This window comes from Vanessa tameamea, chromosome 30, assembly GCF_037043105.1.
Source record: "Vanessa tameamea isolate UH-Manoa-2023 chromosome 30, ilVanTame1 primary haplotype, whole genome shotgun sequence".
Classification (NCBI taxonomy): Eukaryota; Metazoa; Arthropoda; class Insecta; order Lepidoptera; family Nymphalidae; genus Vanessa; species Vanessa tameamea.
The window spans coordinates 96,314-122,518 of NC_087338.1; the positions used below are offsets into that span (position 1 = coordinate 96,314).

Here is a 26,205-nt window from a genome sequence, read left to right on the forward strand (position 1 = left end):
ATTTACTTTCTTTCCAATGTGCTTATTACACCTTTTCTTCTACTTTTAGCGTTACTCTCGACGCAAGGAAGGTTCTTGTGCATTTATAGAGTTCATCTTTGGGGTAGCGATAACTTTTAAGAAACACGACTTTCAGACGGAGCCTTTTAGCACTCTCCTTTTCAAGTCAGATATATTTTTGAGTGCATATAAGAAACTTCAAGCTTTTTCGCACAATATCAAAAACTGCAACTGAATGTGATAATTTCTTATTTAATAAATAGATATTTTTCATATCCTTATTTATTATATTTTATATTTTTTGCACGCCAATCAACAAAATTCATTAGAGGTGACCGTTAGCATAAAAATTATCAATAAATAGTTAACAGTATTAAAACCTCATAATGCAAATTCAAATATCTTTATGCAACATACAAACATTTCTTATTGATTGTCAAAATTCTACCACCGTGCACAGGTTCGGAAAGAAACACCTCAGACCTGAGAAAAACCGGCGAAAGAATCTCAGCGGGATTTTATGGAGGAAATGCTTGGTTACAATGATAAATTATTTATTTTTGAAACGGCCTAGAGGCGATCGTTACTAAAATTACTCTAAAAGCTATTATTTTATTAGTTTGAATCGCCATTTTACAAACTATTTTAAGTGAGCTACCACGCACCGGATCGGAATGTAGAGTCTACCCAGAACAACCGGCGAGAAGCAGTTACTCATTTTAAATTCAAAGTTATGTTAGTTAAATACAATCGTATATGTATATAATACATCCTGCCTGGAAGTCAACAAGTATTAGCAAAACGCTTTTTTATCATCTGTATAATCTTGTATTAAATAATATGATTTTTTATAAAGGATTTTTTTTATTTACAATTATTTGTATTTATGAATCGGCAAAGTACGCTTAATTAGGAAAGACGTAATCAATAACCTTTATATAAGTCCTTTATTTAAGGCTCTTACAAGAAATTTGAATCTTCATTTTACTATGCCTATTTCACTAATAACGTCCTAAAGGTGTCTAATTTTAAGATTACAAACAGCCCTAACAGATCGATTTTGAAGAGTTACTTTAGAAGCGTTACCACAATATACCATTAGACATGATACTATAAAAACAACTAAAATATAAAAAACGAGCAGTATCAATAACAGTTAGTTAGTAATTTGTTTTTAATCTGTTGCGTAAATATGTCAAAGAATTAAAATTTTGTGTAATCTGTGGGCTTCAATCTCCTCCGCATACATGATATTTTATGGGGATGCCCCAGATATCTTTAGTATTTATAATTTGATTGTTGGTACCTGGTATATTGCATTTGCGTTTTAAGTTTGGTGATGAATTGATATGCTTTAATTCAAGTAAATGTGTTTCGTCGGAATAATGAATTAAAATTTACAATTTTAGTTATTATAAACTAATTTATCTTAGTGGAACAATATGTCTGATATAATACAACCAAAAACTGTTAAGATACATAAATTACCTTTTCTTATTAAAAAGAATGCAATAACATCGCCTGATGAATTAAAATCTAACTACAATGTGTTGCTTCGATGTGTTAAAAATACAAACAAGAAGTTGTACAAGGAAGACATAATATACAAAACAAGTGAACGAGATGTATTCAACGGGAAATACCCTAACTTAACAATCACCAATCGACTAAATGTATTAAAAAACAGTAGTAGAACTGTTGCTACTTACACAGGTGAAGATTCTAAAATCATCGAGTTGAGCTCGGATGCCGTGACAAAAGTCATAGGGCAAAACAACTACGATGTAGTTTTCAGTGCTTTGTGCTCAGTGATAAGTCAAGATTTAAAAGTTAAGGGTATACTAGCTTTATTGAGCCTTGATGCTAACGTCAGCACAAAAGCTTTGAACGTACACCAATCCACTCAGACCTATCAGTCAAGTCGAGAAATTCTTATGCGTGAGAAACAACGGAGGCTTATGAAAAGGAAACAAGTACGACCGTATATTGTGCAAGATGATATGCTACCTGATAAACAGATGAAAAAAATTGTTATCCATCCGAAGAACCTTATCGAACCTGATCAAATCAAAAAAGAGAAGGCAGACAGGTCGGACGAACAGAGAATAGAGGAAGAAAATTGCTCATACAGCGGAACAGAAGTTAAGAACAATCATTTGCCGGATTTAAGACTTCTGCTTGATGAAGACAGCAACATATCGGACACGAGTGACGGAAATATATCTATAGGCAGTTGCAACATACCAAATATACTAGAAAATCCAAAATCCTTGCTGATAAACATAGATAAATATACAGAAGAAACCGTTCCCGAATACTCAACAATAGTCACAATGGACGGATCACATGTAAAAATAAAAGGTAACCCTGATATCTTCCACCTGGCGACCCCTGAGGTTTTAAAACATTTGGAGCCGAGCGAACAGAAAAAAATAGTTTTGCACCAAGCTTATATTGACTGGAAGTATTGCCTGGAAGAAGATAATAATCAAAATCTGTGAGTATCTTTAAAAATTATCCATTTAAACATTGATTCAACATTTATGTTTATTAATATATATTTTTTTAATAAATTGTATGTGTCAAATGTGCCTTGATTAGCAGGCATAGATATTCATACATGATACATCATTAAAATTATATGAGTATGATGTAAAAGAGAAACTACTAAGGTACTTACTCTAATATAGCGTACTGGTTTTCCCTGTAAGATTCCAGTTTAAAACTACAATTTAGTTTTCCAACCATACTTGTAACTTAAAAATCAAAATAAACTTTTGATTTTATGTAAATATACAGTACAGAATACAAATTAATTTTCTTTATTGATTATTACACAAACCAAAACTAATTTGACTATATCTACTTATTAATATATATATATATTTTGGCTTAATATACTGAACAAATGTTTTAATTTCGAGTACATATTACAATTTATTTATTTATTTTGATGACCTCCGTGGTGGAGTAGTGTGTACACTTGTTTTCATGGATACGCTACTCTGTGGTCCCGGGTTCGATTCCCAGCCCAGCCGAGTCGATGTAGAAAAAGTTCATTAGTTCTCTATGTTGTCTTGGGTCTGGGTGTTTGTGGTACTGTTGTTACTTCTGATTTTCCATAACACAAGTGCTTTAGCTACTCACATTGGGATCAGAGTAATGTATGTGATGGCACTGGCAAAATGGCAAAATGGCAAATTTGGTTGCAACATTATGTTACCTTACTTAATAAAGTAATATAACTTTGTAACAACTCAAATCAAATCAAGTTTATTCATGTAAACTTCACAACAAAGCATTTTTGAATCGTCAATATTAAAATACTACCACAGTTTCAAGAGCAAGAAACTCGTATAGTTACTCTTTTGAAATAAACAGATTTACAATGCTGTTTTTTTACAATAATTAGTGTCCTGATGGAACCCGAGCCTAAAACCAGTCGTTTTTTTCTAAAAAGTACTCTTTTAATGAATAATAAGACTTATTTTAAGATTGTTTAAGATGTAAGATTAATTTAATATTTCATTATAATAAGGTATTCATGAAATTTATTAAGAAAAAAATATTTTAATAATATTATTAATTCTCATTATTAATTTAAAAAAAATATGAAATGTACAATAATTCACTTGTAGCAAAATTTAATTTAATGTTATCTGTGTGCAAACTGGTTTTAACTTGTTTAATTTAGATTTGGATGTAGATTTAACCGGTTCAAACTAATTTATAGCAGTATATCTCTAATGATTGCACACACAGGGTAATAAAGGCTTAATTGGAATATACACACTATTATAACATGGGAACAAAATAAATGTTTAACCAGGTATATCAATTTATTATTTGATATGAACTTGTGTTATCTTTACATAGTATAAAACAAAGTCGCTTTCTCTGTCCCTTTGTCCCTTTGTACGCTTAAATCTTTAAAACTACGCAACGGATTTTGATGCGGTTTTTTTAATAGATAGAGTAATGCGAGAGGAAGGTTTTTATATATAATACGTAGACAATATAGTTAAGTAACATAACATAATTTTAAGTTTCTAATGTGATGTCGTAAATTTATAATTCTTTTGCGCTTACATTGTAAACGCTGGCTGAACCCTACTAGATAGATCAAAATAATGTATTACAGAATTGTACACCTCAAAAATGTCTATAAAAAAGTCCGCGATGGTATATGCCTATCTGTAAGTGATAACCCACAATAACATTTTTTTGTTATTTATTTTTTGCCACAAATATTGGCTAATTTTCGAAGCGATTTTAACCTATACAGCATTAATCCTTATCCAATCGGAGTCGGCTTTGAAACAGGTGACATTGCTGTCTGCTTTGGCTGCCTGTTAGCCTCGAAAAAACATGAGGTTATCGCATATGAGGACAGGGGGGAAGACCTAGGTTTCCTGAAACCCGAGGTCCCAACAACATTCCCCACTGCAAAGCCGGCCACCATCGAGTCCCAATTAAGCGGATCTGAGCGATTGCAGTTAAAAATAGCGGCGCAGAGAATGGCCCAGGCCCCGAAGCGCCGTCGAGACAGACGGCCGAGCCCTGGACCTGCAGTGACGGCGGTAACGTGTTTAATCCGCGATCTGGTATCTCCGAAGAACAAGACGTCGCACTCACCCCAATCAGACCCCGGCCCGTCGGTTTCATCGAACCGACAGGCGCAGTCAATGACGGAATTCCTGATGGTCAACGACCCGGGAAAGCCCAAAACAACACGCACCCATCTAACAAGGGCCGATAAGGGTCAAGTAATACCACCAAAGTTGAGACCAGCGTCAAACCCTCGAGACCATGCAGTGAATGCTTTCCTAGAGTTCCGGGCTATTGTGACGGCCGGGTGGCCGGGTGAGGTCCACTTAGCCACCTGCAAAAAGATCATGCAGACCTACCGGCACGGTAACGAAAAGCTGCTGGAGGTGGAGATTGAAAAAGCCGAGGCGGCCATATACAACAACGACACATTCCAAGTTATCAAAGTTAAAATGTCGGGGCGGTAAATGGCTGCTTACAGCGCTGCAGAAGGATTCGTGGGCCTGGGTGAAGATGAGGGGCGAAAAGACGCATTCTCTAGGTTCCTCACACCAACAGGAGACCCAGTGGTAATAGTGGCCAGATGCACGAGAGTAATGTTAGACGACAGGATACTCGCGATGGCAAAGTCCATCTCAGAAGGTCTGGGAGTCGACGCACCTCTCGTGGGTTGGGAACTGCCACAGATGTCGTGGATAAACGGGGTACAAGGATGCGGAAAGACGACTCACATTGTCAGGAATTTCGATGAGGACAAAGAAGTGGTAGTCACCTCCACAATCGAAGCCGCCAAAGACCTGAAAGAACAACTTACACACCGATTTGGCGAAAAAGCTAAATCAAGGGTACGAACTATGGCATCCGTGCTAGTGAACGGATTCAACGAGACCATAAAATTTAACCGTCTTACGGTCGACGAAGCCCTCATGAACCACTTCGGAGCCATAGTAATGGCGGCACAGCTGTCCGGAGCTAGCGAGGTGGTCCTCATCGGAGATATCAACCAGTTGCCTTATATCGACAGAGAAAATCTGTTGGAAATGAGGTACTGCCTACCAAGCCTGACAACAAACATCACCCGTGAGTTATCCTGTACGCACCGAAACCCCCTGGACATCGCATACGCCATTAGCGAGGTCTACCGTAATATCTACTCTACAAGTCCCATCGTCCACTCCTTCAAAATGGAGAGATTCACTGACGCCAACATAACATCCGACCAAACCAAAACCCTATATCTGGCCCATACGCAGGAGGAAAAGAAACTCCTGATGGACCAGGGATACGGAAAAGGTGAAGGATCAAGCGTCATGACCATCCATGAATCTCAGGGACAGACCTACGGCGACGTTATCATAGTCCAGTCGAAGGATGTGAGGCTCCGTATACACGAAAGTGTTCCTCACGCAGTTGTGGCAATCACTAGACACACTAACACCTGTGTCTATTACACGGACGACGGTAGCGACGCTATCAGCAGATTCATCGGCCGAGCGGCGGGTGTTTCAGAAAAGACCATCCTAGAGCACAGCCTCAAGACATCTATACATAAACGCGACATCAGAGTCGCCGAGGCTGTGCTCTCTCTGATCGAGCACGGAGCAGGGCCCGCTGGATTGCAGTAATTAGGATTAAAAAATAAAAAAAAATCACCATATACAGTATTTTTAAATATAAATTATGTAATTATATTTATATGATAGTCCGGGAGCTTTGAAAGTAGTATTAACTTTGGCAAGTATACTCCTTTAATGTTTATCTATCTAAAATCATAAAACAAATCCTATATTATTTGAGTAATATTAATATTATGGCTTAGCTTTCATGATTATTATATCAGGTCAAAATCTTCTTAAATTTTAGTATGATCCGTATGTAAAAATATGTGTGCTTCTTATATAAAAAATATCTAAAATACGAAAAAACTGTAAAATAAATGAACAATTCAGTTGAGCCTCAACAATTGTTGTAATATAGTGATTTTATTGGAATCATTGATTGGTTTAATGTTGACGGTTGACCATTAAATCCGTCGTTTGCTGGCAACTGTAATTAACTTATAGCTACACAATCTTTTGTGGTGTTGTACCCACCCCCCTTAATTTGGAAGTTAACCTAACTCTATCCCTAGTGTTAGGTTTAAATACTTTCATTGTTAGATTAGTATTGTTCACGATGGTGAGGTATTGTTTTTCATGATCACCTTTATTGCAATGATTTTGAAATATGAGCATGGTGAAATTACATCTTTTAGAGGACATGTTTGCCCAGCGATGGGACTTGTTCATGCTGTGTTACTTAAAATTACAGATTGTCAATCAATTAATCTAATTTTTTGTTTTTCATACTGCAATGAAAAAAACTGATGTTTGTACGTTGGTCTTGTATGCATTCCCTAACTTTATCAGATTGTGACGGAATCTTGATGAGGTTTTCGTACGCGAGCGAATGCCTCGTCAAAAAACAAGAATTGCTCTTTTTCAATTATTTCTTCAAAATAAAAGTTTCATATAGTCTCGTACCCGTGCGAACTCGGGACATTAGCTAGTATTTGATAATGATTTATAACTGTATAAACAATATTGGAAAGCAATATAAACATGATAATATATTTATGATGCACTTGGCGTCCCGTGCAGCCCCGCGGGGTTTCCCCGATTGCAACGAATGTGAAATGTATATCTCGCTGCATAAATATTTCACAAGTGTAACACGAACTGCGGCTTTTGTTTTTTTTTTTAACAAGACAATTAACATTTAGGAGCAACGCCTGAAATGAATTAAGGAATTACTAACATTTACCCCCTCCTTTTAAGCTTAGCTTGTGTTAGAAGTGGGGACGACTTAACGTTATTGTAGGCCCCCTTTTTGGGTGCGCTGGGAGAAACGTCTTCAAAAAAATCTTCATCTAAAATTTGTTCTCTTGTAATTTATTGTATTTATTATATTTGGTTCAAATAAATAAATATCGTTTGTATATTAATTAGGACAATTAAACTTTTATAACAAGATCCCAGAAAGCTTATATCTTCATTGAAAAATACCAAGTTGACTTGAAGACGACCTCCGTAGTCGAGCAGTGTCTACACCGGTTTCCTTGGGTACGCCACTCCGAAGTCCCGGGTTCGATTCCCGGCCGAGTCGATGTAGAAAAAGTTCATTAGTTTTCTATGTTGTCTTGGGTCTGGGTGTATGTGGTACCGTCGTTACTTCTGATTTTCCATAACACAAGTGCTTTAGCTACTTACATTGGGATCAGAGTAATGTATGTGATGTTGTCCTATATTTATTTAAAGATGGCCGTTTGCGTGTACTACGTGTTTATTGTAGACGAAAAAAAAAAAAATATATATATATATATAGCCCGCTGAGTTTCTTTCGCCGGTTCTTCTCAGGTCCGAGGTGCTAAATTCCGAACCGGTGGTAGATTTTTGACAATCAATAAGCAAGTGTAAACACTTCTATATTGAATAAAGATTTTTGATTTGATTTGATAAAACAAACAACGAAACAACCTTTGCCATTCAGCCCCATTCAACGAACACAACGATGGAGTTGCGGTTCCGTCGAAGTTAAATCGGATTCGAATCGGGAACGTATCGTGACGGTTTTAAAGTAGAAGATTCGTCCGTTTCAAATATAAATAACATGTTTATATTTATATGGCTTTCATTCATTTTAGACCGATACACTGGGCCGTACTCAGGAACGACGTGGAATTGCTGAAACGACAGTGCCTCGTGTTGAAGAGCCGTCAGGGATCGGTCGACGTCACTTCCGGGAGTAACATGGTAAGACAAAACGGGCTTATCCACTAGCTCACTAGATACTAAGGATGCTGCTTAGGCATGTGTTCAATATATCATCGATATGATGTTGACGGGTAACCGTTGTCGCCACATCTAAAAAAACTATGAACATCGTTCAAGTATCGTTCAAAGTACGTCAACAATAAACGCAACGTCTCTCTTTAACTTTACGGTGGAACCCATTTCGATATCACATTAATTTCATCTCTTTCTCATAAACCGAATAATGTAAAGTTTATTAAATAAATTGAAGTGGATATAAGTACTTAAGTGTAACACTGTTGTATTATAAATAAAGATATGTTAAACATAAACTCTTAGCAGTGCACAATATAGCTGAGCTATTAGCGAATCGCATGAAATACGTAAAACTAAGGTTTGTTTATCTTTATTCCTACTTCGATTGGAATAGGCATTAGTCTAAGATTAAATATGGGTAAAGAATCACGGTTTATGAAGTATAATAACAATCTGTTAATGTTCCAATACTGAGCTGAGGTTTGGAGCTCGTTCTATCACGCTGGTCCAATGCGGATTGGCGGATACACGTGTTCTCACGCGATCCTCGGTTATTTTCATGCGTTGAAACCACTACGCTACGTCTGCGCTCACGGCACAGAATATGATTAAGGTTTATAGCTTCAGGTTTTGCAGATGCTGTTGAGATTATAGTTGTTCTTGTTCTGAAGTTAAGATACGAGGAAGCTTCTCGTGAGGAACGTACAATTTTCGCGGCTGACGTGGCTGATGTCGATCAGGGCGCCCTTAATGGCGCCTGCTTAAATTATACTAGTGGGACTCCTGCGAAACTTGGCGTTTATTCAAAAGTTTTTTAGTAATTTCGAAACCTATGATAGGTTTTGTTTTGTTTTGACTTCATTTCATTGTAAACTGCAAGTCACTCATCTACATTGGCGCCGAAATGATGAAAACTTTTTTGAATGGAATTTTTAATGTTAAATAGTACACATTAGTTCAGTTAGAATTCGAGTTTTTCGATAACAATTTACTTTAATTTTGTTTAAGTTTTTCTGATACAGTCGTAGTACCGCTCTCTAACCGCATCCTTTTTCCTCTCTAAAATTAATTCTTTGTTAAGTTGTAACTATTTGAACCAGAATATTGACCACTAGACCAACGAGGCGGTCACGAAGCAGTTTGACTCTGCATTAACCAGACGGACAGACTTTGGAAATAATCATAGATTTTGCTATGATCCCGAGACAAATCTCGTGTGTACTATCGAAGTCAAAAATAGCATGTCTTTAATAAAGTTGAGGAAACTTCCTTTTGTATTAGAGAAGGTGTGAGTAAATAACTGCAATGCTAACTGCATCGTCGTTTTTAATAGATTTTTTTATATCTTGCACCGACGATGTTCACGACATGACGTCACCGGATGTCGCCACGACGATGTGTGTGACGTCACGACGTCGAAACTGTTCATGTGTAGCTTCTATTTTACGGTGTAAAATAGAAGTATACCTTCTAACGCGCCTCGATAGGTACGAAAACATTTTCTTCTAATCAGTAATGGAAAATTCCATTCTAATATCTAAGATTCGACCTACAGTTTTATTGAAAAATTGAATGTCTTATCTGAACCTGATAAGGCAAAGCTTTACGCCAACAAAACACGAATTCATTCATAATATTCTTATCTTATTATATAATGTCGCAAACTAGTGTTGCATATCGATAGTCCACTATCGATATTCTATCGATAGTATTGTCACGTGTCAATACTATCGATGGCTTCCCATGAGCAATACTATTGATACTATCGATAGTTTTGCCAAAACCACTACTTTTAACCTAAACTATCGATAGTTTTGTGCTATCGATAGCCAGTAATTTCCAATAGTATTACTTTCTCAAGATAAGTAATTTAGTAGGCCAAGTATAGTGTATATTTAAATAAATGAAATTAAATTTATCACAATATTTGTTTTTAGAATTAAGACATTTTGTGCGGAATAAGGAATAATGAAAAATTTAAATGTGAAAAATGTTGTCAATATTTTTTGTGTTTGATTTATGAATAAACATAAATACTCATAACTTTAAAAAAACTTTTAGGAGGACGCAGGTTTTACAATGAAACTTTATTGTAGTAAACTTGAGTGTAGCGATTAGAATACATTACGAACACATTACTTACATTAAAAAACTAATACTATAAAAAAATCGCTGGCTATCGATACTATTGCTACTATCGATACTATCGATAGTAGCAATAGTATCGATCAATACGATACTATCGATAGTACTATCGATAACCTGAATAGTTTTCGAGGTCAACTATCGATAGTAAACTATCGATAGTTCTGCTTTCGCAAACCTTCGGACGTTGTGCTTCTATTGTAGTACTCTTTGCTAACCCATCTGGGTTGGTACCACCAACTCATCACATACTATACCGCTAGCGTAATGAGCCAGTTAAACTACAGGCACAGGAGACACACAATCTTAGTTTTCATTGACGATGATTATAATATCATGCCTATTTGCAGTGGCAACCACCTACCATCAGATGGTCTATTCGCCAGTCCGCCGGTGAATAATACACCACTCGTTCCCAAGATAAACAGTTTATTAATTTGTATTCCTAGTCTTATATAATTTCCTTTCACAAAGGATAGCGTGATTCAGAAACACGAATAAAATGAACCACGACATCTATTGATATATAATAGAAACTAAATATATGTTTAAAAATTATACCGCCGGTCACTTTGAAATAAGAAAAGTAGACGATTAGTATACGCTTTTGGTGCGGGTCATGATACTAATACAATGTGTCTGACGTCAACGCACTAAATAATACCCCTAACTCTATATGGAGTTATAACACCAACTCAAAAAACCAATCAAATACATCCATTAACTCAGCCACGGGACATTACTTCCTCCCGCTCCCCGCACATTCCTCAAAAAATATCTCCGATCCGAAAAAAAACATGTCCTGTGGCTAATCTAATTGTTTTTTTTTATTTGGTCCCAAGCCGCCATATATCATTAGGGGTATCATATCATAACCGTCCCGTGTCGGATGTCGGCAGACGGCGCTGCAGATGTCGCTGTTCCAAGACAGCGCGGCGTGCGTGAGCGTGCTGCTGCAGCACGGCGCCGACCCGCTGGCCGCCGACGCCGACGCGCGCGCCGCGCTGCACCGCGCCGCCCGCGCCGCCGGCCCCGCGCTGCGGGCGCTGCTGCGCGCCTGCGAGCGCCGCGCCAGGTGCGCCCGCGCCGCACTCGCCGCACTCGCCGCACCGACAGCTGCGGGCGAGAAACTTCAGTAATCGTAACGATTTTATGTGACGTTTCAGAGACATTTTGAAGCAAAACGACGACTTGTGGAAGCCGCAGTTCGAGAAGAAGACCGACAAAGAGTTGGCCGATTATCTCCTGTACAAGATGTGCGTGATGTGCGACGACCAAGGTGAGGGGGGAGGTCTAGGTTTTTGTTTTGCTAAATGTTTGCGAAATGCGATCGCTGTTCGCATTCGCCTCGATTGTGGTAGCTGAAACTCCAGTCATCGGAGTCCATTTGAGGACTCATAATCAACACGTTCTTCCTAAATGTCTCTTCTGAGGCCGTCGGGAGAGAGAAATTAACTTAAATATATATATATATATATACATACATATATACGACAAGACGATTCGTTATCGCTGTGATTATTTTAATTTAATATGGAAGTCGAAGGCAGATATTAACTCTTCTTTCTTTCCGTATTTATACCTTCTTTAATCGTCTATTTTAATTTCAAATATAAGTTGGTGGACGGCCAATTGGGCTAATTGATGGTAAGTGGTCACCACCGCGCGGACATGAAAAATACTACCCTCGCCTCGCCAATGCCCCACCAACCTTTGGAACTGAACTGTTATGTCCCGTTTGCCTGTAGTTATATTGGCTCACTCACCTTTCAAACCGAAATACTAAAATACTAAGTAATACACGATGGATGTAAGTAGAATGTAATAATGGCCGAGTCGAAATCAACGGCCTCGGGAAAATGAGATTCTACGTAACACGAGGAATACTATAGGTTCCATAATCGTTCCTCAGGGTACACCCCGCTGATGTTGGCCAGCAAGATAGGGAAGAGTGAAAACGTTAAGCTTCTGATACAAGCGGCTCCGACTACTATCAACATGAGGATGCCCAACTGTGGGAACACCGCTTTGTACATTGCGGTGACCGCCGCCTGTCTGGATTGTTACGGTAAGTTCTGTGGTAAGCCTTAGAAAAATACACATACTTTAGTAGAGTAACGGTCTGTTAATGTCCCACTACTGGGCCCAGACCTCCTATCCAAGGCTTGAAACATATCCACCCTATTTCAATGTGGCTTGGATCAGTTATCTATCCGACGGGCTATCTCACGATGTTCACCTTTACTGCTTGTTAGAGCTTTTTTGAACAAGGCAAAATTGTGAAAACTCCAGGTCCCAGACTACATTTACTTTAAAGATTAGTACCATCAGTTCAGTGGTTTAGTTTATAGACGGTCTGCCACATCATATCCAACAGTATAATTAGAAAGTGTATGAAATGATAAGGTGTTATCATTGCAGGCAGCGAGAACAAGTCGGAGGTGGCGCCGAACTTCTACGAAACCATCGGCGCGCTGGTGGAGGGGGGCGCCGACCCCACCATCGACAACGACTCGGGCAGCAACGTCAACCTGCTGCTCACCGAGTTCTCCATCGGCAAGCTGTCCATGCTGATAGCCAACAAGCTGACGGCCGCCAAGTACTTCGACGGGAACAAGCTGAAGGACTTCAACTCTTACATGCTGGTCAAGGACTCCGAAGGTAAGGTCAACCTGAAGGAACTGAAGTCCCCCAAGGAACCGAAGGAGCCGGTGGAGGCGCACATCATAACGATCGGCCCCGAACGCCAACCGAAGCGAAAGAACAACTCGGTGATCGTCAAACCGAAGAAGAAGAGTATTCCGGTCGTGACGCAGCTGGTGTCGCTCGCGCAGCAGCGGAACAGGCCCCTGATACTGAAGAGGGTGGACCCGTTGGCGGGCGCCATCGAGGCCCCCGGCGCGGCGACGCTGGCGGCGGCGCTTCCCCTGAAGTTCGTGAAGATCTTGCCCAAAATCGACGCCAACAGCGCCGCACAGAACTCGACGCCGCCCACGACGCCCTCGACGCCCTCGACGCCCACGACGCCCACGACGCCCACGACGCCCGTTAGCGTCATTAAGCGAGCCAAACAATCTTCGAAATTGAACAAAAGTTCCAAGAAAATTAAACTTTAACTAAGTTATATCTGTGTTCATGTTGAACATGAATCTCAACAAATGTCCGGTTACGGTATTCAAGAGACGTTTAGTTTTGATTACGGATAGTATTTTTGTCGACGAGGCGTTCAGCTAACTTTTACTCGCTACTTACAAATCGGAAAGCTACGAGTGGCGAGTGGTGGCCGCCGGAGACACTGCAAGTGAGCGAAACGAGTCGTTTATTCAATAAAGTGACCGGACTTTAATGTACCGTTTGTGTTCGAGTGATCGTCACGTAGTTACGTTTCATATTTTGTTTTTATCGAGCTTCGTTCGTTCGAACAGATGCATTCATTTAATATGTATATATATATATATATATAACGGCGAGCCGGCAGTATTGTTCGGTTCGGGGTCATCATCTTCGTCATACATATTCACAAATAATACAACAAATCGATAGCTGGATTATCGTATATTGATTTTTACAATATTTCATTGGCCGCGACCACATCTGTCTTATCGTGCTTGACAACTGACATTTTATGTTTTTCTAACGTTACAAAGAGTTATTGATTTCACTGGCCATTCAGAATCAAATCTAAAAAAAATTCATCAAAATCGCCCCCCCCCCCCCCGCAAACAGACGTACGGTCGCCGTCGGCCGCGCCCGCGTGACGTCACGCCGCCGTCCCCTCGCGCCGCGACCTCCGCCCGCGCAGGTCTGGCGGCGTCGCGTGTATTTATGGACGTAATCTTGGCTGAATTGCATAAACGGCAATTATATCGATTGAGAGGAATCTCCGTGTGTGCATCGCGCCCGGATTCTTTAACCCTTCAATGCGCGTCGGGTCATCCGCCTGCACATATATTGTGATGCAAAATACCGAATCAAGTTATTTGTCTCATATACTCATGTGCCCTAGAGTTTATTTTCTTTAATTTTCACACGTTGTTTATTAAAATTAATTTCTTTGTGGGGCCTGAAGTGCCCCGCGGTCAAGCGGGACGGGTCTGAAACGTCATTTTATATAGAAAGGCCGACGTATATAATATACTTACTGTAGATATTATGTAATTGTTGCACATTTAAGGCTTAAAGTGGCTCTGAGCGATCAAATTCACTAAGATGCAATTGAAAACGGGTATTTTGTTGTAATTTATATATTAAGTTAGTTTTACGGTTATATTTAGTCGGAAGTAATCGCGCCCGTCATTGTGCGTCGTTATATAGACGATATAAATCGTCTGGTCGTTATTTAATAATGATTATAATAATGTTTATTTCATCAATAACCAACAGAGTACAATAACATCACAAAGGTTGACTTCTTCTTTTGAGCGCCATGAGCTCCCGCGCCAGCAGAAGTCGCTCTTCCTTAACACACTCATACTTTAATTCAAAGTTATAAGATTTATTTTGCCTTAAATTAGCTCGTAGTATTTTTTGGGAAAGTTAGTAGGGGATTAAAGGGTTATATTAACGTTATGGTAATAAAAAAACTATTTGTTTCCGTACAAGTGATACTGACGATACTTTTAAACGATTTCAATTCCGTTTGCAAAGAGAAAGTAGCTGCGCTAGTTGGTGGGGGGGAGGGGGGCGCTTCAATCCGACTCGACTGGAGAAAGTTCTGGCGCCAAACGAATAGCTTTAGCAATGTCAGAATGGCAACTTCGAGGCTCCATCGGGGCTGATACTGGGGAATTCTCGACTGAGTAACGAATGTAGTCCGGGCTGGCGTCCCGACAGTCTTCGTAAAAGTGACAATTACGTAAAGCCAAACATGAAATGTTACAATATGTATTTCTAACAGCGCCCATGGCTACGGGCGGCGGTGACCACGTAACAACGGGTGGCACATTCAGCCGATCCGCCTACTTATTCAATAAAATAATAAAAAAAATAAAATTAAATAAATATTGCAAAGTTTATCAATATTAATTAATAGCATAATTGTTTCCAAACGACTTGGTCAAAATATGGTCGACGTCTGAACGCGACGTTTCAATGTTTTACCTGAGTAGTGAAACGTGAAATTGTTACGTGACGAGGGGGAACGGACGGCTGCTGTTGTAGGAACTCACTTCACCTCACTCGTGAATGGAAGCCCGTCTGGGTAACCGGTTCACATTCACATTTGACCGCCAAGCAGAAATACATAGTACTGTCGTTTTCGATGGATGTGTGAGCCAGTGTAATTACTAGCACAACGAACATCTTAGTTCCCGAGGTTGGACCAATGACAATGACAAGTCCATCTAAATATGTCAAATATACATTTCACGATCGTGTTCTGCAGTGAGTTCGTCTCTCAGAACAGCTCGGCTCGATCAAGTTGCCTAACTCGTCTACTTAATTTTACTTAACATTTTTCCAAAACAGTAAGTAAATCACCATTTGACCAGTCCGCTCCCCGGGCGGGGGCGATGTTTCTCCAGCGAGAGATAGGAAAGTGGATAAAAATAAACAAAAAAACAAACACCCTTTCTTAGCTGAGAACTATTTTACCTGATTATAAAGAATAAAATAAAAGTAATTTCATGCTTAAACTATTTGCCCACCGCTGGGCAAGACTCGAGGTCTGCTGCAGGTCACAGTGTTCTTAAAATAATAAGATATACATATACAGTTCATTCCACGAATCGGACTCCTAGGGAACGTTTTGTCCTCGCACCTCATTAGGCGACGACCGCCGGTAGAGGCGACTCGGCGCATCCGGCTCGCAAGACGATCATAATATATTATTTGGTCGATGACGCGCGTTAACCAATGACCGCTCGAAGGCAGTTTCCGTTGGGATTTCGTGGAATGAACTGTAATAAGGAATCGGTGTTTGATGTTGGTCGGATCTTCAGAAACAGTCCGTCACCGGTCCGGTTTGTCTTTTTAAACTGGATATGACGTGACGTCGTACTTTAAAAATTTGTCTGGAAATTATTGAATTTAAACGCCATAGCTGTAAATAATTTAATAAATAGTATTAATCAGGAAAGTTTTTTTTATGAAATAATGTTTTTTATAAGAAAATTGACGATTAATATAATAATAAGTACTATTAAGCCGCTGATTTTGTTTACTATTAATGCCACCCTCCCTAAAATGGAAGGGATTCAATGCACATCGAGACATTATTTATTTTTTCAAAATTAGGCGCTTGTGACACTTTTCGCATAACTTAAATTGTTTAAATAGCAGTAATTAAATAAATCAAAGACGTTTGAGCGAAAATAAATGAAAAATGGTATTATATTTGATACATATTTTATGATTATATAATATAAAATACATCGGACAAACACATAGATATGCTTGTAGACACACAAACGCGTAACGGCATTCCTTTCTCACATCAGAGTGTCGATATGGAACTTTAAAATCATTTGTTAAAAATACACAATCCTTGAAAATTGTCAGCGCTGATAATACGTCACTTTCTGTTGTGTGATGATGAAAGGAGATAGCAACACTTTTAAGACCCGTCAAATTGGGACCGAGAAATCGCACACTCGGCTCAGAGCTAAGACTTAAGAGCAAAGTAAATGTTTATATCCCTTTCTCTTGTATGAGATTGGAAGAGATGACTTATATCACCACTTCCTGAAATCACGAGAAAGTCAGATTTTATCGATTCAATGCTGCGCCCTCAGGCTTTGGATATTGGTCAGTCGCGTCCTCGCATTAAACGGAAGTATCGTTTTATTTTTATTCGTTTCTACGTTAACAGTGTGTTGATTTATCGGCTCGAAAAGTTGTCGCGCAAAATAAAACAAAAAACGTACGCGAAACCGCACAGCTTCAGGCGAGGTAGCTAAATCGACCGTCGAAACCTATCAAAATCGAAAGATGAAATAATTTCGAAAAGAAAAGCTCGTATGGTAAAAACCATTTTAGCGGTGAGTTTGGCGTGTACGGTTTTTCAAAGATGTAAAAAAAGCAGTTACTTGGGCATTCTCGAGCGCGTCAGATATTCATACTACGTATGCCCCAAGTGCCTCTGATAACAACGGTATACTAATCTGCTGGTTTGCGTGGTGGGGGTAGGCAAAGTAGTCAAAAATGCAAAAAAAAAAATTTACTCGAGCGCGTCAGATTTTCGGAAGATGTGTTAAGTAGGCCCCAAGGAAGCTGCCTTTAAAAAAACTGACGATTTCGGCGTGACGATAAGTTACGATGAATTTTTGAAAATGCAAAAAAAAGAAGTTTTTTTGAAATACTCGAGCGCGTCAGATTTTCATAGGGGAGGTTTATCTCGGTATCCTGAAAGCATATTTCCTTAATCTGACAAAAATGTTGGTGGGTTCTCTCAATCTGACCGAAAAAGGCTTTTTGGTTTCTCTTTTTCCTTTCTTTCTCCTCGATCAAACGGGGAATCTAGGAATGGCAATAAAGCGGTAGATACAACCAACGTAAATGTAGATGAAATGTGCGGATTGTATTATTTATTGTATAAAAAAATGAAATTATATAAAAATTGTATTATAATTGTATTGTTATGTTATGACCTTTACATTTTTGCTCAATACAATTCATCTTCTTCTTCACTGGAACTTTCATATTGTGGCTCCTCATCCACAATTCTTTCCTGCTGAGTGCCTGCAACATCCGTAACAATTATTTCTATTCAGTAATTTTGTTGAGAGAATATTATAGAAGTACAAAAATTTACCTGCATCAAGCGTCTCGTCATTGCTGTCCTCAGTGTCATTCTCGTTGCCCAGAATACCCGGCGATACAACAACATTTTCATACGCATCGGGCAATTGATTCCCGATAAACCACGTGAACTCGAATTTATTATTATTTTCATTCCACCCATGATCGGTTGGTGCAAGGTGAGTGATGTCGGATTTGTAAGCATTCCTCTACAAATTGGCCATGTACCGAGTTCTGAGGCAATGTTGGTATAGCTCTGACTGGCAGGGGGTAAATTGCAAGCGTCGGAGTTGCGTACGTCCAACGAGAACGGCATCGATGTGTCGTGATTTTTTTTAACATCCTCAGTTTTCGAGATATACTCAAAAAACCGGGAGTTTGAGTTTTTATGATGCTTCAAGTCAAAAAGTTTTACCTTTGGACAAAAATGTAGAGACCTTTTTTGTGTAAGATAAAATTACCTTTTTTGTTTATTTAAACTTTTTTTTTGTAAAATGTATCGTTTGCGACTTATATGCCGCAACGCGTTTTTCGGAAGACGAAATGGCTCCTCCACACTTCCGGTCATGCGGAAACCGGCAGATTTTGTATTTTTAGTAAGTTTTAGATTATATTCTTCAAAATAAAAAAATCGCACTCGAGAATTCCGGATTAACGTTTTTTTTTACAAGTTCGCAACCCTATAACTCGGCGGCGTCAAGGACGTATCGTCAGATTAGTTAAATTTAGTCTTAAAACATTAAAATCAACCCCCAATATCTTAATCTGACGCGCTCGAGTATTTCAGACTCGATTTTTTTTTACTAATCTGATCGTCTATCCTAGGCGCGCGTCACTACATATAGAGCTAAATATTTTACATGGTTGTTCTATTAGGTCTAAGGTATCTCTCATATCTTAAACTGCCACGCTCGAGTACCTATTACCGAAAGTTCCCCTATTCGCCTCCCTAACTATCATGAGAGTTCGGTAAATTGCCAGAATGGCGCTGTTGTATTTCTGCGTTTATTAATTGTAATTTGTAAATTTGATTAACGCAGTAATTTGAATGTAGCGCCCTTTGACAGCGGATATATACCTGTCTCTCTCTAGTTTATTTTTATTCTACGTGTAAGTTTCGAGTTCATTTAAGAGACAATTTAAACACAAGATACTTCTTACTTCATTCCACAGACTCGAAGCGTTCTGTCAGATCTGTCAATTCATTCGTTAACTATTTATAACCGCAGTGTCGTTAATATTGTTTTATATTCGCGTTACGTTTGATTATACTAACGCACAGGAGTCCTGAACGACGCGCTGTTTGATTTAATTTTTAACTTTTGAATATTTGTAATTCATACATAGTTTAGTGGACCTTTAGCATATTTATGTATTTCATTATTATATATTTAAGGGATTTTGTTTATGTATAAACTAATTTAACTTATGTTTTTTGCCTTATTATAAAACACTGTTTCAAAGAATCTAATTTAAAATATACAGAAGATGTGTCAGTTTGAAATGAACGTAAGACGAAAGTCTTACAGCAACGCGTTGTGTTCCAGTAGTTTAAATTTTTAATTTCCTACAATGAATGAAGTTTTGTTTTTATTTTTTTTCAAATACATGCCTCTATTTTGTAATTGTTTGTGTATAAGATGTAGCATATAATTAAAACATTCAATGTATAGCTGGTTTGTTTTATTCGTGCGGATAGTAATCGCTTTTGTCTTAGCCGTCTGCCAACTGCGCCTGACTACGTGCACTCAGTTTCCTTTCTCATATTTCGATGGGAATGAAATCTGCCGTGATCTTTTCAGAGAGTTCAGGTGCAGGACCGGGAGATTTCCCGAGGCACGGCAGTAACACGACCAACTTCCAGTGCCCGAGTGTGCTACTGAGAATTCGGGGGTGTACATTATTTAATATTTAACTTTTTTTATGATATAGCTTGGCGAACGGGAAAATGGGCCACCTGGTGGTAAGTGGTCACCATCGCCCGTAGAGAATGGCGCTGAAGCAATATTAACCATTCCTTACATCGCCAATGCGCCACTAACCTTGGGAACTTTGTCCCTTGTACCTGTAGTTGCACTGGCTCACTCGCCCTTCAAACCGGAACCCAACAATACTGAGTACTGCTGTTTAGCGGTAGAATATCTGATGAGTGGGTCCATTTACTCATTTATTTATCTAAAATGAATATTAATCTGAAAAGATCTGATAACATAAAAATTGCGTTACGTTCAAGTATTACGTAACGCAATTTTTGAAGATTTTTGACACCCCTCCCCTTGTAACGCACCGTAACGTTTTTCTGTACCCCCCTCCCCCTCTCTAAACGTTACGTAACACTCGAGGTGACCATTTTTACCCTAAAGTCGCAAAAAGTTATGTTATAGTTATTATCTTTGGTATAGTTTTAATTGACTTTGCGTTTATGTCCCGTCTGGATACCACTCACCAGCTATTCTACCGTCAAACAGCAAAAAATAATATTGTTGTATCCTGCTTTGAAGGACTCGTGACTTGTCTCAGTGTTAGTATAGCCACGAGGGACATAACCACTTAGTTGCCAAAGTTGGTGCTGTAAGGCATACATCTGCAGAACATTAATCCCTATCAGGCAGTTAAACATGTGTATAAACTATCATAACTTACTAAAAAGTATGAGTTTAGTTTTTTCTTAATGTTACGAGGAGTGATATGGTCCCGTACGTCAGTGGGTAATACATTAACTGGGCGAGGAACTAGGCAAGCAGTCGTACGCTCGCCGCACGTATTGCGCGCGCTCGGAGTGCACAACCGGCCGCGAGCGCCGTCCCGCGTGCGTACAGGACGTTGTACTTTATTCCAGTATATATTATTAAAAAAGTTGTCTTTTAAAATTGAATATTTCAACTGTGCCTGCACCGGCAAAATTTTACATTGTTTAATAAGTTCAGTTTCAGAATTGTCACTATATTTTTGTTAAGGATAAGTTTCAGTATTCTTTTTTGCAGCTTGAATATTTCTTTCTAAGGTACTCATGCCGTACTGGATATATGATTGAGCTAGAGAATTATATAACAATAATTTTACTTTAAGGGGAATACAATGAGAAATAAAAAAAATTATTTGTGCTCAACTCTAATCATATGGTTTATCTTATTAATTATTATTTATTATATAATATTTTAAAAAATGTATTATACGTATTTCTTATTTTTAATTATTATTGCTTATGTTAATTCATATTTTCAATAATTACATTGTGTAATATGATAAAGCGTGGTGAGACTACCCCTAAGTAGTACAACTTTTGCCTGGATCATTTTGAAATGGAATTTATTTTTTATTTTGGATGTGATATTGTATCTACTGTTGGTTGTACTAATGAAAATAAAATAAAATACGATTTCTTAAAATCGTCATATTAGCTAAAAACTGCCTTGCAAACATATTCAATATGATTTCTTCAATTAAATTTACTATCTATATGCAAGCCTAAATATCTAACAGTGTCCACTATTTCGACAGCGGGGCATTTACATCTGGTGTTATTCGAGTGCAGGCGACTATGTCGTGGGCTAGAATATCGTCCATTGGGAGTTTTGCAAGGTTTGGTGATTTTATGAGTATTAGTTTAGTTTTACCCAGGTTGATTACCAGACTAGCATCGTGACACCACTTATTCAACATAGTAGAATCAGACTGCAGAAGGTCACGAGCATTTTCAGGATTTTTATCAGCAATCAGTAAACATGTATCATCCGCAAATTGGTAATACTTGGAGTACTTTATGCATTTATGCATATGATTAACATACGTATGAGAAATCTAAATGAGAAATCTAAATAAGAAAGAATCTTATTTAGACGATCGTTGATTTCATTTGTAAATTTTGACAAAAGATCAGATGTACCTTTACCAGCCTGAAATACAAACTGATTTGGGTACATCGCGTTCTGTGTTTTATGGAAACTATGTATTCGGTCACTAATATATTTTTCTACAATCTTATCTGTACAAGAGAGTACTGTAACAGGACGATAATATAATTACAGAAGTTCCTTCGTGATCCCTTTTCGTAAGCCGGTCTGACACAACCAACTTTGAATTCGTCGGGACACAGTCCCATTTCCACACATTGCTAATTAAATGAGCTATTGCTGCCGCCCCTTCTTCCCCTACTGTTGTAATATCTGATACTGTTAAGCTATCGAGCCCAGGAGCTCAGTTGGATGTTTTTTTTTATTTTTTTATGTCATAGGTGGCAAACGAGCAGGAGGCTCACCTGATGGAAAGTGACTACCACCGCCCATGGACATCTGCAACACCGGGGGGCTTGCAGGTGCGTTGCCGGCATTTCAGGAAGGAGTACGCTCTTTTCTTGAAGGTTCCCAAGTCGTATCGGTTCGGAAAAACCGTCGGCGAAAGCTGATTCCACAGAGTGGTTGTGCGAGGCAGAAAATGTTGCGGTTGCATGTGTCGTTCGATAAATTTAAAATAAAAACCATTTTAATATAACTTACACCTTTATTCGTTTATTTACATTACGCACAATTTAACATTCACAAAGTAAACATGCGTCAACATCTCGTCCCGAATTTGAGCAAATTGTAGGTGATGCGGCAACACTAGCGCGAGCGAGACGGAGATATACAATAGAATGAGACAAAATGTAACTGTTCCGATCTGATTTCGATTCCTTAGAGACGAAAATGTGTTATTATTATTGTTTAAATGTTACTGATGATTATGAGAAAATAAACTTGTAAGAAAATCGACATGTCGTCGCTGTGTTGCCACTACTTACATTAAAACATTAATTACAATTTTCAAGACTTCGCTTTTTACATAATATGTTTCACAATAAATCTTAAATCCACAACATATCTCAAATGTAATAAAATATGAGTTAAATATATACTAAGAAGTGATTGAAATACAATATTATTAAATAAACTAAAATCTGAAATTTAAAAAAAATAACATTTGCAACGTCCAAGAACTATTTTTTAAGGAATTATGTAAAAGTATTATCGTTAATTTAATTACAAAAAAAGAAACCTTTTCGTGTTTCAAAGTATTAGCAAAGAGCTTTTTTGTAATGCACAATATGCTCAAAAAATTCTTGTTACGTTACAAATAGTTTTTCTTTTTAATTTTATTTTATAGTCAATGCCCCCAGGCGTGAGCCGTTTCCTTCATAGTCCAGATTCATCTGAACAAAAGCTCAATATCAAAATCGATCAATTATATGTGTATCTAAAACACACAGCATTGTTTGAGGAAGCATCCATAAATCTTACCATAAACAATTATAAAATAGAAGTTCATATTACCTCTCTTTCCGTCCTTTGACTAACGAACGACTAAAAGAAACTATTAAATTGAGAATTTTCAATTGTAATTTCACGAAGGTCATTATCAACATAGTACTTGTAGCGCCCGCTCTTACATCGGAACTTCGTTAGGTCGCGCATTTTAAGCTTGCGGGTCTGAAGTTAGCAAAGCGTCCGTACGTGATAAACTGCAACTTCTTTAATATCTCTCACTAAAGTTCACGTCGTAGGTCAGTTTATATGTGTATAGTCAAAGGGCAAAACGTCTTAACTACCAGATACAACATTACTAATCGAACAAAAACTAAGCTGTTTTGGAATGTCGTTGCGGTGTCTAACACATTGGAAAAAATATATAAATAGTGTTTTTTTGTCTCATTAAGATTTCATAGCATATCAACAATTCCAAATATACAGTTATTTAATAACATGTCGCGATGTAAAACATATAACGATGGAATAAAATCATTTTAAATATGACTAATAATATTTTAACACCATACCTTGACAGGTTTAAGATAAAAAAAAGTTAAATGGTAAAAAAAATAAAGTATACCTTAACCTAAGGACGGACACAGACTAGTCTATCGGTACGTTAACGTATTACAACGACGCTCGGAGCCGACCGCGCCCGCTCGGCAGGCGGACGGCCTGTGTCGACATCATTTGCAACGAGTACTCGCGGAGCGCGGCCGCGCCTTTGTGGGATTTTGTTAATGCTTTTAATTGCGAATTAAACTACAAACTAATATAATTTTTTTCTAATTGAATTTCAACGTAAACCTTACGGTATTTGGCCGGATACTAAATAAAAAACCTGGATATCGAATAGTAACCGAACGTTCGTTGCAAATGAAGTTATTTTTTTATAGATCGAATGCCATCTATGGCTCGATGATCGATTTATTTTATTTAGCGCTCTATGTGAGATTTCGCGTTCCGCTCCGGATGTCCATGTGTTACCTGCCTTAAAACCGAAGAGATTTTTCATAATGGCAACCCGAAGCCCGATCGAAGATAAAAATATTTACAGATTAAAAATACAGTCATTATTTTCCGAATGTCAATTTTAAAACTACAAAAAAAATTAATAATTTGTTCGAATCTTAAATTTGAATTATCACATTCGTTGGAAGATAACTTAAACAAAAAGCTAATAATATTTATGTTAAAAGGTGGTTCCTTAACGAGTAAAAATGCTAAAATTAAACAAATGTCATTTTTCCCGCCGATTTTCAATCGCATTCAATTTTAGAATCCTATTTAAGAAGAAGTCTTTACGTGTCACAATTAACGGTAGTATTTTTATACATAGAATTTGATATAGATCTTTTTAATATATATTTTTTACGCTACGATGTAGTGTGTAACTGTTTTGTAGTTTTAAAGTGTCGCCATTTACCCGTGGAAGGTTTTTACTAAACGGTAGAAGTAGCGTCGGCAAAACAGTTCCACACGAGTGCGTACGACGTGCGGCTCCTTACACGTTATCTCCGGTTGTTTAACTCGTATCCCTTCTCCTTGCTCGGGGTCTTCGCCGGAGGCGGCTTGGCGACCGCGTGACCTTCCAGTCTCAGGGTGCTCTGACGGTGGGACGACCTGACATAGAATGAAAGTTAAAACGAGTTCATCAGAAGCACCAGTAACTTATTCGAATCTCAGTAGATAAGGCGAGTAAAACAGGAAATCGAATAAGCGAAAAGCCTGTTACGAAGCGTTTCGTCGTTCGACTCGAAGGAGCGCGAGGCTGACCGTATGAGGCAGGTGACGGCCAGCAGGATGAGCAGCAGGCCGAGCGCCGACAGCCCCCAGCCCAGCGCCGCGCGCGCCACGGGCGGCAGCGCCGTCGCCAGCCGCAGCATGGACGACACCGCCTCCGGCAGCTCGTCGATGCCCTGCGGCACGCCACAGCGAGCGTTAGTGACGTCGCCGGGCCGATGCCGACCGACACGAGACGACACGAGACGAGACTGACCTCCTCGAACCACAGGATGGGGAACACGATGTCGGGGAAGTTGGCGACCTGCTTGATGTCGACGACCTGCGACACGGCCAGGTTGATCTGGATGCGCGCGCGCGCCCGCAGCGCCGTGCCCATCTCCTGCCGACCAAGCGTGCGGGTTACGGGCGGGGGGCGGGGGGAGGGGGGACTCACGCGCGTGGCGAGCGTCGCGTGTCGCCTGTACTCACGGGCTGGACGTCGATGTACAGGCGGTGGGCCTCCGGGTCCGGCGGGGAGACGCCCTCCACCGCGTCTCGCAGGCGCGGGTCGGCGAGGTAGAAGTGGGGGAACGAGAGCATTATGGGGGAATCTGTGAACACGGTACAGATCGCTTGTATGAGGCGCCCTAGATATTACTTTTGGTTTTTATTTTCAGTGTATACATAATATTCAGCGCGCCTTTGGACTCGGGTTCGTTTCTCGATTTATTATGATGAAGAGTATTAATCATTTTTAAATCCAATTGTTAAACAAGTTTCCATGGAGTAAAGTCTTCGGGATCTGTACTTGGAAAAAATGTTCCACAAGGTTAGTTTTTGGTCCCTTTTTAATTTTGGCAGATAAAAGTGACCACTATTTTTATATTTATGATATATTGAAAAAGAGTAACTATTTAGTTTCTTGCCGGTTCTTCTTG

General features: G+C 38.9%; 2 protein-coding genes across 3 annotated transcripts in view; one reads left to right on the forward strand and one right to left on the reverse strand.

Annotated features, from left to right (window-relative positions):
- Positions 1-1,287: 1,287 nt before the first annotated feature.
- Positions 1,288-13,972, forward strand: LOC113391572 (uncharacterized). The gene is made up of 6 exons (XM_026627567.2): positions 1,288-2,497; positions 8,231-8,339; positions 11,420-11,595; positions 11,687-11,799; positions 12,433-12,588; positions 12,942-13,972. Exons 1-6 carry the CDS (start codon positions 1,443-1,445, stop codon positions 13,634-13,636), a joined length of 2,304 nt encoding a protein of 767 aa, XP_026483352.2. The 5' UTR covers positions 1,288-1,442; the 3' UTR covers positions 13,637-13,972.
- Positions 13,973-22,737: 8,765 nt separating this feature from the next.
- The window catches only part of LOC113391628 (scavenger receptor class B member 1), a 92,551-nt gene continuing 89,083 nt past the window's right edge, over positions 22,738-26,205 (reverse strand). For both annotated transcript variants that reach the window (XM_026627654.2, XM_026627655.2), the window contains 4 exons: positions 25,757-25,878; positions 25,542-25,667; positions 25,319-25,461; positions 22,738-25,165 (listed from right to left, as the gene is read on the reverse strand). In XM_026627654.2, the coding sequence (XP_026483439.1) occupies positions 25,054-25,165; positions 25,319-25,461; positions 25,542-25,667; positions 25,757-25,878 (503 nt within the window). In that variant the 3' untranslated portion in view covers positions 22,738-25,053. The remainder of the gene's footprint in view (positions 25,166-25,318; positions 25,462-25,541; positions 25,668-25,756; positions 25,879-26,205) is intronic.